The 15,020-nt window shown below is 41.0% G+C and overlaps 1 protein-coding gene across 1 annotated transcript in view; it reads left to right on the top strand.

Annotated features, from left to right (window-relative positions):
- Positions 1–14,615, top strand: part of LOC137997268 (uncharacterized) — a 30,365-nt gene extending 15,750 nt beyond the window's left edge. The window contains exons 6-16 of the mRNA XM_068843156.1: positions 307–404; positions 2,516–2,642; positions 3,087–3,238; positions 4,008–4,086; positions 4,832–4,942; positions 6,236–6,318; positions 8,244–8,351; positions 8,482–9,174; positions 10,164–10,535; positions 10,904–11,230; positions 13,288–14,615. Coding sequence (XP_068699257.1) covers positions 307–404; positions 2,516–2,642; positions 3,087–3,238; positions 4,008–4,086; positions 4,832–4,942; positions 6,236–6,318; positions 8,244–8,351; positions 8,482–9,174; positions 10,164–10,535; positions 10,904–11,230; positions 13,288–13,445 — 2,308 coding nt within the window. The 3' untranslated portion in view covers positions 13,446–14,615. The remainder of the gene's footprint in view (positions 1–306; positions 405–2,515; positions 2,643–3,086; positions 3,239–4,007; positions 4,087–4,831; positions 4,943–6,235; positions 6,319–8,243; positions 8,352–8,481; positions 9,175–10,163; positions 10,536–10,903; positions 11,231–13,287) is intronic.
- The last annotated feature ends 405 nt before the right edge of the window (positions 14,616–15,020 follow it).

The following is a 15,020-nucleotide window of genomic DNA, read 5'->3' as shown; positions in this document are numbered from 1 at the left end:
GTCTGTGCATTGTAGGCAGTTTCTGATGCCCTTTTAGGAAAAACCTATTCCTTTCTCCAGCTTCAATGGGTCAAATGAATGGGCAAAGTTTGCATCCAGTACAGTATTATTGACATAATTTCAGGAAGAGTGAAACAGGATAATGGTCTGCTAAGCCTTAATTCGCTTCTCCATGTGCGCTGTTTAAGGAAAGAAAAGAACTGTGATGCAACCTGGACATTCAGTCCAGGGTTGTAGTATTGTTATCAAGTAACTTTTGGCTTGTATTACATAAAAATAAAACTAGATTGTGATGTTCTCTTTCAGCTTCTCTCCAACAGACAACAAGTTTGCCTCTTGTTCAGATGATGGTTTAGTAAAAATTTGGGATTTTTATCGATGTTCTGAAGAGAAAGTACTTAGAGGTAACTGTCAAAATGACTTGGTCTCCACTTTGAGAATCACATTTAACCTGAAATAGCAATACAGTGTGCTGTTTAAGATTCAAAATTCTAGGCAAGAGTCTTTCCCAACCTGAAGAGTGTACAAGAGGAAAAGTGTAAATCCCTACGTTACCAAATCTAAGCGTTCTTTAGTTCATAAATATGTGCTGAATGACAATACTCTGGCACCAGTTAAGAAGCATAAGCACTTGGGCATTTGAATTGAATCTTCATTGGGGTAGCACTCCCATATCAACTATATTGTTGTTAAGGCAAATCAAGTGTCTAGCTTAATAAAGAGAACTTTTGGATCCAAAGATCCTGTGGCCATAAGAACGGCTTTTAGTTCTTTAGTTTGTCCTGTTTGAGAATATGCCTGCCCAGTGTAGAATCCATAATTATTTGGTTAAACACATTCATAGTATTGAATCCATCCAGCAGCATGCTACTCATTTACTATATGGACCAGAGAAATCTGACTTGGAAAGGCTAGCTGAACTTAACTGGTCAACATTGGCGCTCAGAAGGAAATACTTTTGCTTGATTCAACTTTGCAAGATAATTCGTGGCTATACTGATATGGCTTACACCAAATATTTTGCTTTGATGGGCCTGACAAGAACTAGAAGTAACCATGACTGTAAAATCAGGCCTAGGGCAGCAACGACAAACTATTTTAAATTTTCATTTTTTAACCGCTTTGATAATGAACTTTCTACCTAAAAGCTCCCCTCCCTCCCTCCAGTTCCTCCCTCCAGCCTGCAGAATACGTGGACAGGCTTTGTTCTGATGGGATTTGCTGGACAAGAGGACCTAGCTAGCCTAAATTGGCTACTGATTAATCAAAGATTGGATGTCAATATTCTAAAACTTACATAAAATAACATTTTGCATCACTGGTGAGTGCCAAGGTGGAACTGCATCCACCAATCGCAGATTTCTTCCAGTTAGTATCTCAAGAACAGCACCTGCAAGGGTGTGTTGTGCCATGCTAGGTTTTGTTTGGAGCCAGTGCCAAACAACCCACTAAAAAATGTGGGAGGCTTCCAGGAGCATTTCCACATAATTTGCATAGTTTTGGCTTACTTCCTTGAGTGGTGCACATCTTCTGTGATTAGTAAAACTGTGTTGAATAGGTTGTTCATAAAGTTCTGTCATGCCTGCAATGGTATGCATTGGTGCACCTGGCCACTCCCTCAGCCAAGCAAAGCATCCATGCGGGGGTTAGATCATCCTCTTCCCATCTTGACATTTGGAACTTTTCTTGCCACCTCTCCTCTTGGATCGTGCCATGGTGCTCAGCAGTCACAACTTTCTCAAAAAGGTATTGATTCTTGCCATTAGTACCTCCTCTCTGTAAAGAAGGGGCTAGGAAAATCTCTAACTCCCTTTGCAAACTTACTGGCCTCTTTGATCAGTAATTGATGCCTTGGGCAGTGGACTGTTCTTCAAAGGCCCTTACTAAGCCGACAGCAGTAGTTGGTTAAGCGCTGTGACTCTGTTGCTGTTGGAGAGAGGGCTGACAGAAAGTCCTGCAATAACTGTGCTGGTGCTCAAGGAAACATCCCTGATGAAAGCAATGGTTTTCTGACCCATGCGCCATCCTTCAGGATTTTGTAGCTGGACACCCTTCCTTACCTCCTCCTTACCATTCAGTACATTACGCTTCTTGAGATTCCATTATAGCCCGGTGCCCCCATTGACACTTGAGCCATCTTCATAACTCTGTTCAACTAAGTGATTGTAAGGCAGGGTTTAACTCCTCACCCATTAACTCCACTAAAGATTTGTGGTTGAGATCACCACTCCAGGAAACATTGTAATTGGATATTGTCTTGGTTAATGGAATCCATTCCAAGAACAATAGAAATAAACGTACTCAAATTACTGTATGTCAATACAAAATTTGGTTATTAATAGGAGGGAAAAGCAGCTAGGTCTATACATAGGTAGACCTCTTGGAGTATAAAAGAAACCTAACATATTTAACCTATGTCACATCAAATGGAAAGCAAAAGCTCCCATCACTGTACCAACTCTGTCCACTTTGAGGCAAAAGTGTATTGTCATCAATAGGCATCTTTTTTTTACAGGGCATGGTGCTGATGTCAAATGTGTGGATTGGCATCCAACAAAGAGTCTTTTGGTGTCTGGAAGTAAGGACAGCCAACAACCAATCAAACTTTGGGATCCCCGCACAGGATATCCATTGACAACTCTGTAAGTCATATTTGCTTTGAGAGGCCTAGATTTTCTCTCATTACTTAATTTTATCCCCTTGAAGAAAAAAAAGAAATATTTGATCTGTCTTTTCAACCCAGTTATAGACCTCTTTCATAATGGCGGCCAAATAAATTATTCTTTTGTTTTAAAGCTAATAAGCCCTACTAACCTCGTTACGACAAGCAAATTTCAAAAGAATATTTGTTTTAAAATGAGGGCAGTAGGTCCAATTAACATAAATACAAAAGAATGTAAAGTTGGTCGCCATTTATGAAAGTGGTCTATAAGCTAGTGGTTTAAAACTTTTTATATCAGATTCTTATACAATCACTATATTGATAATTGTTAAGTCTTTGCCTAACCTTATTGATGACTGCTTAAATTGTCTCAAGACCTATTGTTGAAATTCCTGTTGTCCATTTGTTTTGTGTCCATATGAAGGCATGCTCACAAAAGCACAGTAATGCAGGTCAGATGGAACCAGAATGGAAACTGGTTATTGACAGCTTCTCGTGATCATCTGTTGAAGTTGTTTGATATCCGTGCAATGAAAGAAATGCAAACATTCCGAGGTCACAAGAGAGAAGCCACAGGTTAGAGAAATGTAGAGTGATTTGTAGTGCTGAAAAATGGTGATTTAAGAGAGTGGAATCTAACAAGATTAGAAAGGGTTGCTTTTTAAATAAGGTTTTAAGTTAGTATTGATCTGCACCAAGAATATGCATGTTTTTCCTACCAAAAGAAAACATTCTTTTTTCGTTTTCAAATCCCAAGCAGAATTTAAAAATGGTCAAACATGTTTACTTTTGATGGATATATTAGGAGGCTAACTATGTACAGACGATTTATTGGAGTTTAAGTACATTTTCATTTTATTAATATTTGATATAAGTTATATTTGGAAGGATTCTTTGATTTTGCTTCAGTTGACCACTCTTGCCAAAGAACAAGGTCTTACAATGATAGTTTGATTGGTTCTTTATCAAAAAGACATGATTTGTTTTAACTAATTCCTTTAAAGGTCTCCTTTACCGTTGGTGCTTTTTTACTTTTGTTTGAAATTTGCAAAGTAGAACTCTTAAGTGTTAATATCATCTTGTTCAGTCACCAGCATCCCTTCTCTGCAATAACTGTGCCATGTCACAATAATTTTGTTGTTTTGGTCATTTTGGTTTTCTGTCAAGTCTTCTTGCATAATTTGCTGTCTTTAAATTTAGTTATAGTAAACACATTTTATCTCATTCACCTGATTACTATAGATCTGCTTTGTGTCGTGAGGTGATTTTTTTGCAGTTTATAAAATGAGTGAGAATCATTTTGTCTTTGTTGGACCATGAATTATTATTATCCTTGTTGTTTTAGCAATTAGCTGGCACCCTATCCATGAATCTCTGTTTGTCAGTGGTGGCTCTGATGGCTCTATGATGTTTTGGGTGGTTGGGTGAGTATAGCATTACAGTGTGACGCACCTTACCGTGGCCACCTAACAAAGTTTCTTACAAATTATATGCCAATAAGGGTGTGCAAATTTGATTGACAGTCACGTTACGCCTCCTTGCAAAGTTTGTATGGTTATAAGTTGAACACCGTTGCATGGGTTGTTGAGTTGACATAATTATTTACAAGTAGTTGTCAAATGTGTAAGTTTGTTGGGTGGCCACGGTTAGGTGCGTTGCACTGCAACATGTCTAAAATGCGTTGATTATTCTGTAAAACACAATGTTTTGCAATTTTCTTACCTCCACTGTACCTAACATTAAAATCTTAAATTCTGATAGTCCCCTTTCCCTTGGAGGTAAGCTGTGAATGTCCTTGGTGTAGGTATGAACTTTTTTCTGAAATACCAGGGTGAAGACCCTTCGTAATTCTTATTTTTCCTAACTGACTAAATACAGCAGAACCTCTCCTTTTGGACACCTCTATTCAGGGGACACTTCCTTTCACTGGACACAATTTGGTCCCGGAAAAGTGTTCATGCTAATAATAATTGTATCCAACCCAACCTCTATTCAGGAGACACCTGTCCTGGTCCTGGTCCCTTGAATGAAGGTTCCACTCTATATGGTAAATTTTACAGAGGATGTGTACTGGCAATAGAGCTGGCACCTAACCATCTTCAATAAGAATTAGAGGTTCTAGAGAGCCATGTGATATTATTACTTATGAAGCTGTACATTTTGAATCAGGGCTGAGAAGGATGTAGGTAACATGGACCAAGCTCATGAAGGGATGGTATGGAGCTTAGCATGGCACCCTTTGGGACACATACTGTGTTCGGGATCCAATGACCACTCCAGGTAAAATAGCTGTTTACCACATAATCACCCCTTAAACAGGGCTGTCAATAAGGGCCAATAGCCGGCCAAAACCACCAGCTAGTAAGCCATCGTCAATGGTCTACATCATATCATTTTACCACCAGTCAAGATGAAAAATCTTACACTTGTTTAATTATCATGGAAGAAACTTTTAAAACATTCCCCCCCCCCCCCCCCCCTTTGTGAGTGAAATTGACGGCATATTTTCAAAGATTAGACAAGAGAAATCGCAACAAAACTGTTCTTGCTTGATCGTTGGTGCAAGTGATGTGAATTGCCTGGAACATTGAACTGAACAGTTCACAGTCTTGCGCTTAATGTGATGAAACAACATGGCGTCTGAGAAAGAACGTTTTTCCATCCTCAGTTAAGTGTGCCAAGCTCACTTTCATGGTCACCTACTTTTAATTATAAGCCTTCTACTTCCAAATTTATTGACATGTCTGCTTAAACGAGTGCAGCTTATTGTAGCTCCATTTGGCGTGTGATAATGTAGCTATATTGTTTTTTTTTTTTTTTGCTTTTTTAGTGATAAGAAAGATTGGATCTCACCAATCATGCAATCATGTAGTGTCATAGTGACTATATGATCAATACCCTTTTGGTGGTGCAGAGCTTTTCATGATTTCATGGTCTATAGTGATGGCTGAGGTGAAATTGCTATGGCTGCACTTTGCACCCAAAAAGAAGGCAACAGAAGGCACTTGCACTATACCTTGTCTACTTTAATTGGTGTTAAAATCCTAGGTCATTGTATTTTGAATGGTACTTAAGTACCGGTAGTAATGAAAGGAAAGGCTTGAACAGGATTTGAAGCCATAACCTCTGCAATATTGGTGCAGTGCTCTAGTCTACCAGTTAAGCTGCTCTCCAGCCAACTGGGAGCTGGTCATTTTTTGACTTCATAATAAACCTTTAAAGGATGTAAATATAAAGAGACTGTAGATGAAAGTTATGTCATATTTAAGTGTGGAAAGAAGAATAATAAGGTTTTATACTGTTACAGTCACTAACTTTACTTAAGTGGTAACGAAAGGAAGGCATGACAAATTCAGGCTTTAATGGAATTCAGACCCATGGCCTCTACAATACTGGTACTGTGCTCATGCAATTGAGCTATCAAGCTCTCTGAGAGCTGGTCTTTTTTCTGACTTCATAATAATTTTGGTTTCCAATAGTTTCAAGTAAAGAGAACTATCAAACCCACTACTTATTTTAGGACCCTGTCATATTTGTTACTCAGTCTCATTGATCTTCATTGCTTTTCTTAAGCAAATTTTGGACACGCAACCGACTTGGTGACAGGATGAGAGACAAATACAACTTGAATATTCTTGATACTGAGGATGATGCGGGTGAGTTCTAGGTTATTTTTACCATCGTAAGGAAAAAGAAAAAGGAAAGAATGGAGACTCTTAATGCTGGTTTTCATTACCAGGGCAGTGGTCAGCCTAATTTCAAAAGATTCTGAATTCTGCTGGAGAGGTAGAAATGTACTTTCGATTAATTAAACAAGGAGGTTATTCTGTAACCTTTTCTTTACATTACTTGAACCAGGCTTCTCATCCTCTTAAAAAATACCATAATGTCTAAAAAGCAGCGTAAGTCTTGCATCCAATAGATTTGCCAACAATATTAATATTTTCTGTGTAAGTGATGTCTCCTCAATGTTTTAGAAAGTCACTGCTTACGAGCCAGAAGGCCCATCAGGCCGGCGCTTAGCATGAAGCGACTAGGAGTATTTCTACTCCCCCCTGGATGGGATGCTAGTCCATCGCAGGGTTACCCCCAGCATTTCGCCAGTACCCATTTATACACCTGGGTGGAGAGAGGCACTGTGAGAGTTTAGCGTCTTGCCCAAGAACACAACACAATGTCCCTGGCCAGGACCCGAACCCAGACCACTCGATCCGGAGTCAAGCGCACTAACCATGAGGCCACCATGCCTCCCACAAGGAGTAACTTACCCTCTGGGTAAAAACTTGTTTCCGAAGTCTGTTATCCAGAATTTATCAGATTGCCTGCTTGCGTTGTGTGACTAAAGTGACTCTGCACTTTTGCATAGTTTGGAAATTTTGCAAAAAAAGTACTGTAAAAACCCACAAATAAGTGCATTTTGCATAAATGAGGAATAAACATCCTTTAGGCCTTGTTGTAATCTAGATATCCATAGTCAGATCCTGCAGAGCACATAGACTGTCAAAAATATAAACCTTTGTGGTAGCACTTATCAGTGACCAAGTTTAAGCTTCTAGGCAAAAACTGCATATACGGCAGAAATGGAAGTATAAGTGCTTAAAAACTGTGTTCAGTCACCTTAAGTCAGACCATTAAGTCACAATTTGTTTGCTTTTTGGGTAGAAGTGGAGAATAAACATTATTTGATTGTCTATGCTAGGTAACTTGGGGAAAAACAAACACTGTACCTTGAGTTAAAAAGAATTATGAAAGTGATAAGCATGTGCACTATTGGTTAGTGCAGCTTACAAATCTACCTTGAGGCATGAATATGCTATCGAACATTTAGTGGAGGCAACAGACATATCCACCATAATTTTCACTGTGTTGAAAGACTAACATTCGTGTACACTTTGAAAAGTAATATATAGTGACATTTATTCTTGTTATTTGGGTCAAGATCAAGGTAGACTGCAAGCAGTCCCTTCATAAATCAGTCGAGCGACCGGCTTTTATGAGGCAGTCGTGTTTTATCATGCAAACAAATAGAAAGACCGAGGGAGGCTCCACCTCAGTCTTTTTGTTAGATTGCGTGACAAAACACATCTGCCTCAGAAGAGTGGGCCGCTCGACTGATTTATTAAGGGACCTAACTAATTAGAGAGTAATGTAAAGTGCTAGGTTTCTACCCCATATGAACCATGTGAGAGTTAGCCCTACTAATGGAAATGGACCCACATAAAGACGGAGAAAAACTCTGACCAGGTTTGATTCCCACCCTGGTCAGAATTTTTCTCTCTGTCCTTGTGTACGGCCAACGTTTGTAAAAACGTAACCCTTCCTTGATTTATTAAGGGACTGCCCACAGTCTAAGGTCAAGGCAGCAAAGGCAGAGACAAAGCTTCCTCCTCTGGAAGGGCTCACTTGAAGAAAGATTTAGATTGACCTTTCCTTTTGTTTCCCTTTACACAAATTTGTCTTCACACACTCATTGTTTATTGCTGCTTTGTTTTATTTAGTGTGCAGTGACAATACCATTTACCTGAAAATCCCTATTGAGAGGCCCATTGAAACTCTACACACCCTATGTGTTTGCTTTCAGATGGTGACCAAAATCCACTTTTGAGTACAGCTATCCCAGGAATGGACACAACTCTTAATCCAGCCGACGATTTTCCAGATATTGACAGATATGACTTGGGAGAAAAAGGTGTGACTACATGCATTTTTCTGTTCTTCTTCTATCAAACCCTTTTTGTGAAACTGGGGTTGATATCAATGGAATAAGACATTTGACTTCAATTATAAATTATTCATTACTTCACATTGATCTGTTGTAGGTCCCTCTCTGGGATTTGGAAATTCACCAGCAAGCAAGATCACGCCCACGCGACCAAAGCATTTTGAATCGCAGAATCCTGGATTTACCCTTCCAATTTTCAAAAACAGTCCAACAATTCCAGGACTTGAATCTCTGGGAGAAATGCGCTCTGGCCACGAAAATGGGAATTCCACATTGCGACCAGAAGCCCCGCCATTTAACCCTGGAGGGCTTATGGAAAGGAACCAAAAAGGTCAATTTGAACCCCCTGCTCCACAAAGGCTCATACAAGCTAACAGTTTTAAGCAAGAGCCAAGGCAAAGGCTATTTGATGGGGCTCAAGGAGACCGCAAGCAGTTTGGTCATAGTCAATTTGATGGAAGAGGACCGGCAAGAGACTCCTGGGATGAACCAAGAGGCCCTCCTGGGGACTTTAAACCCTCCAACTGGCGTGATCAGGCCCCTAATGATATTAGACAAGGCCGGGATTTCAGACAGGATGAGGAAGGTGCAAATTTCAGGAGAGCTCCTGGTGAAAATCGTAATGGACCACAGGGTATCCTGGGGTCGCCTCCAAAAAATTATGAAATGGACTCGAGACCTGGGTTACTTGGGCCTCCTCCATCATCGCAATCTCAACAAATGATGCAGGGATCTGGCGGACCACAGAGTGGACCTAACTCACAAGGTGGCAACGAGTTTCCTAATCAAGGTAGATGTCTTTTTTGAAAGGGTCATGTGAGGCAAAGGTTACCCAAGCTCAGAAATATGAGGATTTGTACATGTACGGGAATCCAGATAAAAGCCTCAAGAAAGATAATTTTGAAAAGATTCTCAATTAAAATGCCTGACCTTTTTGCCATAGAAGGTACAGGTGTAGCTACCTTCCTGTGTGGTTGTTTTCCAGATTGGACGCGATTTGAGCCATTTTTCAATTCCTGGGTTGTCAACGGTATAATAAAATCCCAAGGCAGTACACTACATTCGCAGGAGCCCACCAATTTGAGTCAAATATTCCTGGATAAAGTGGCCAATTCCACATCAGATTGAACTGTAACTTCAACCCACCATCAACGCAACAGCTGTCCTGCGAGTGACCTCAGGCGGTAGTTTGTTCACTCGATTGCAAGAAAACAGCTTCCAAAAGATGCTCTTTACCGATTAAGCATCCACGGCTTCCACCGTTGTTAACAAACTGAGCGTTACCGGGGTGGCAAGACCGTAGTTTGTGAACCGCAAATTTCTTTACTCCCCAGGGTCCCAACATGACTGTATTGTCTTAGTTGTCCAATCACAGTCACGCCGCCTCCTCCGTGTTTAAGCTGGCATTTTGGTCCTCCCGATAACTTTTCAGGCATATGGACACTTTCATTAAGCTCTTTCCGTTGAGCTTCAGTTCTCAATTTTCCTTGTTGTACTAATTGTTTTTGAGCAATCTTTTTCGTTGTAGATGTACCTTTCATGTACAGATATGGTACAGATATGGTACAGATATGGTGAAGTTTACATTTAGACAACTTGAACTGGGATTATTGTTGCAACGCTGCTTTCCATAAAAAAGTAGTTGTCCTTTGAATCCCTACAAGTCTCTGGTCATCAATCAATATACCTATAAGAATCCATCCCAGTATGAAATGGCTTGTAGACATCTTTTCCGTACGAACTGAAGTACTTGAGTTAATTTTCTATTCTTGGATTTAGGTTCTGGTCCTAACACAAACTCCAGGCCGGAAAAGGGGCCTTGGCAACCACACCCAAATGCGCGTGAAGAAAATAGGAATGAGCTTTCACCAAGGTTTGACATGGGAGATAAGACTTCTTGGCATCCTCATGACCTCAGCTCCAGGGGCTTTAGGAGGGGAGCTCCAAGAGGGCGTGGCCATGACATGGCCCTTGCTCATGGCTCTGATGATAGTCAAGGATCCGGTCATGGATCCTCTCATCCGTTCATGAACAAGCTTAGTTCGAGAGGTTTCAAGAATAATGTTGGAGGGCGTAATGAGAATAGGGACCCTCGCTGGGGTGGCCCTTCAGATGAGCCCCAACAAGGAAGAGGCCGGGATGACCCTCCTGGTAAGCAGTTCATCTGATTCTGTTTGATCAACAACTCTTTTTCATTTGCCGTCCGTTTCTCAAAAACTGGCGTGCTTAAGCTCCCTACTGTTTGCCAGAAGCATAGACCCCGAATTGAAAGTAAACTGAAATAAAAAATGTACTTGTAAGATTTCTTCTCTCGTGCTCTTTTGTAGTCAAACCCCGGCCTGGATCTTGTTTCAGAACTGTGCTGAAAGGCAGTTGCTGTCACGGTTTATCATAGTACCAAGGAGAGTTTTCACCTTTCTCCATTCTAGGGTTGTATGCCTCTGTTCAACATATGAAGAGTAAAACTCCCGTTAAAAATACTGAAGAAGTATGTTAATACTTGCGATTTCCTGTTGTAGGTCTCTTCGACCGACGGGATAACTGGGGGTCCCAACAACCTCATGATCCTCGAGGACCTCCACGCGATGAACCACGTGATCCCCGCATGTCGAGGGGACAAGTTCCCCCTCCATCCGAGACAAAGGAAAATAAACCAGCCATTCGGCCATTAATGAGCTTGAGTCCACCACCACTTCCTCTGGGGCAGGCAGGGTTTGAATTCAATCTTGATGACGATTCATGGAAAGCTGGAGCGGACAGGCGCGGAAGGAAGCGTTCAACAGATCAGGAAGGTTTCAGGGAACCCAAAACCATGCGATCTGAGGATGAGTGGAGGAGGGGACCTGGTGAGTAGTATTCTATTGTAATGTACCCGGAACAGTCGGGATTGGGTTTTGAGCAAATTGGTGTTGCCTCTGTGGGTGAGTGAGACACAAAAACTCGGGAATCAAACGAGTTGATAGGGATGAATCGTCTGCTTCAAAAATTTAAATACGGGGAGCAGTTTACCTGTCACAGTGGTCATTTCTGTTCGGGGAAAAAATAACCTTTGAATGAAAATATACCCAAATTAAAACTCGAAAGGAAAGAGGCTCAAAGCAGTTTCAATACTTTCAATACTTTTAACATACTTTACTATTTACTAGAATTGAATCTACTCAACCCTTTCACAAACAGCAAAGTTGTGGTACCACATGAAACATATTAGCAAGATGCACTCGTCGTTGTGACATAAAAAGGTTACCATGGAAACAACAGCCATCTAAAAACACTCTATATTTTCTCGTGAAATGCCAATATCTGAAAAGCGAACCCGGTGACCACCAATTTTTGTTGCTGTGAAGGGGTTAACAGACTAAGATAAAATTATCTGGAAAGGATTTATAGCCACCTTTCAATTGGAGAATTTTAAGGTGGCTCTGGATCTTTGTAAAGAGTTTTCTCTTAGCTTGCTAATCACTTATTTTTCTCTACTTAATTTCAGTACCTGGATTAAAGAGTTATATCTTAGCTCGATAATCGCTTTTTCTTTTTTCCTAAGGGTAAATAAAGGTGTCTATAAGTGTATCTGGCTTTTTTATCCACCAAAAGTAGATTCGTTCCACGACATAAGTAGTCTTGCGTGGACGGCAAGTACGTTTAAAGGTTACCATTGAATCAGTGGTGTTTGATACAAGCAACGATTCCAAAACAAGTAGTTTTACGTTTTTACAATTTTCACTTTTGTATTTCACTTGTTTGAAAGTTGTCCTTTTCAGCACCTTTCGTTCGTGAAACGAACCTTCTTTAGGTGGATGGACAATTTGGCGAACAAAACAAACGTTTTGAATGCGTGAGAACTGTGTGCATTTCCCTTTTAGGTTACAGTTTTTTTTCTCATTCTTAGTATTTTGGTGACTCGAATTATGCCTTCCCCTGCACAGAAAAAAACTGAGAAGTCCATCCACTTCACATTCCTCGTTCTCTTTTGTTGGCGTTTGAAGCATCTTCAGTTGAAACAATATTAAGATCGTTTTCTCCAACGGCAACGGGAACGTCAGTTTTATTTGTTGCTTGTCTCTTTGCACAAAATTTCTGTTAAGGTTTTTTTGCTATTTCTTCCGACGTTTTCAATAAAGATGCCTTCACCAGTTCAAGTAATCTATCTCGTCTCACTCTCAGGAATCTTACTTTCTCCGGCTCGCATTATAGCTCTCTAATTGGTTGAAGACTGTGCTAATATTCTCCTGAATTAGGATCAACTTGGTGAAATGGGACACAGAGATCTCCTTCACAGGTCACGTTGTTATAGCAGCCCGTACATAGAAGGAGTAAAAGTATAAAAATTCATCTCATTCACATAGCGTATTTCCTAAATTGAACATTATTTAAATGTTGTTGTTGAAAAATAAGTGCTACACGGCCAACGTTCGCAAAAACGTAACCCCTCCTTGTACTTGTACAAATTCATTGCCGTGACATTGACATCTTAAATTCCCACGTCTTGCTTCCGTCTGACCTTGTAGCTCAGTTGGTGGAGCAGCGGGGATCTAACCCGAAGGTCTTGGGTCCAATGGGCCCTTTGCAGGATAGTGATCACATGGTACAAATCCGCCATACTGGAACGCAAATTGCGCACTGGGACATCTAAAACAAAGGCTAGTTAATCTAAATTTTCTTTGTTTTAGATGTCCCAGTGGGCAATTTGCGTCCCAGTATGGCGGGTTTGTACCATGTGATCACTATCCTGCAAAGGGGCCATTCCCACCCTGGTCAGAGTTTTTCTCTGTCCTTGTGTGGGCCCAATTCCATTAGTAGGGCTAACGCTCACATGGTCTATATGGGTAGAAAACTAGCACTTCACATTACTACTCAAAACGTTTTACAAGAAACTTATGATACGTATACTTTGACCCTTCTGTAGATCAAGGACCGCATGATGGCTGGCGAGGACCAGAGGAGACATTTGAAGACGGACCATGGCAGGATGATGACAGAGGGGCATTTCCACCCGGTGACAGTCCTGTGAGAGGAAGGGGAAAGCCACGAGGAGGAAGGAGAGGACGCGGAGGAAGGAGATAACATCTGCTATCAAGTGCATCATCTATATCTAATCCATCAACAGCGTGTAAGCGGTCCTTTACTGATGAGGATGGAAGTGATTAGCCATAGTCAAAGTCGTCCGGTTCTTCCCGTGGTATCCACCCGCACCTCGGCAGATTTGAAGGTGCTTCTATTCTGTTGATAGGGGCAGTCACTTTTGCTGCTGAAATCATACTTTTGAGGGGAAATGATGAGGAAGGCTTGATTTGGAGCTGCTTTTTTATGGTCGGGACTGTAAGATGAAAACAGACGCTAAACGCATAGAACGCTCGTTCGCGTAGAACAACAACAACTCTGGACTCGTTTAACGTAATGCGCATAGAACCAAGACATATGCAGTTTGTATAATTTCAAGTACGAGGTGTTTCTGGTTGGATTATGTGTTGCGCCCGCTGAAAACCGTAGAAATTTGGGCAAGCGATCTTTGCCCTCAATCCGCTCGCTGTTCACGGCACAAATCTACTAGCGCGTGTATAAAGGCTTCAGTAGAGAGTTGTGCGGAAGCCAAGGACGCGTTACCGTCTGTAATTGCGTTTCTCTTAACTTCAAGGTTCTTCGGGAGGAGAGAGTTGATAATGGAGTGACATTCAAGTAAATTATGGGAGATGAATACCAGTCAGTAAGTCTTTCTGAGAAAAGCAAATTTCCTGGTGTCGCAATACTTCTTATTGGCACAAAAATTTTATTGCCAAGAACGTTTCCAAACGCTGTGTTCCTTTTGATAGGCACCAGTCATGCTCTGAGTTAAATACGGGGCGAGAGAAAAGCAAGACCTAAGCAAATACTATTAGTACCTTCCACCTTATCTCAGTATTTAAGCTCTTTGGAATGGACACTTCTGTTTCGATTACAGTGGGTTCTACTACCTTGGATGAAGACCAAGAAGACGTTAGATTTGATACCCTGCCACTCCAGATTGCACAAAACCTCTCGCAAAAGTTGAGCAGAGCTTTTCGCGAAGTATTTTTACTATTTTCGCCACGTGATCCCTATAGTTCAAAATCGTTTTATATGTTATGTAATGTAAAATACAACAAATACATTAAAGATCTTTTCGATGCGTGATGTGGCCGGTTTTGTTTTATCACTTTGCCTGTAACTTCTAGAGAGCTTTCTCGCTTCAAAAAAAACTAAAACTAATTTTCAACTAATGTGAAGCAAAACTTACACCCACTGATACTTGCATGCGCGTATTTTCGCTGAGTTTCGAGCAACAGTGAGAGTTGGTCAGAGTTGGTAAACGTTCATTTGTTTTGGGTTTTACAGCACTGAGAGAATTTTGCAAGGCCATTGTCCCTGATAACGAATACTTGGGCATAAGGAGGTTATAGAGTTATTATCGAGTTGATTTTCGCCAGGATTTCTGGACTCTGGAATTTAGGGTTTAAGAAAGTGGTGAAAGCAAGCGTTTTCCATCCATGTCCCTGGTCGTGATTGCCGTTGCAAAAGAAGCCTGACAAAAACATGAAGGCCTCAAGGGGACTCGAACCCTTGCGCTTGCCCTGCTCTGCCGTCTGAGCTGTGAAGAAATCTGGGAGCTGGTCTCCTGCAAGT

The sequence above is a fragment of the Montipora foliosa genome, chromosome 3 (genome assembly GCF_036669935.1).
Source record: "Montipora foliosa isolate CH-2021 chromosome 3, ASM3666993v2, whole genome shotgun sequence".
Classification (NCBI taxonomy): domain Eukaryota; kingdom Metazoa; phylum Cnidaria; class Anthozoa; order Scleractinia; family Acroporidae; genus Montipora; species Montipora foliosa.
The sequence above is the reverse complement of the archived record's forward strand: the minus strand, read 5'-3'. Positions and strand labels throughout refer to the sequence as shown.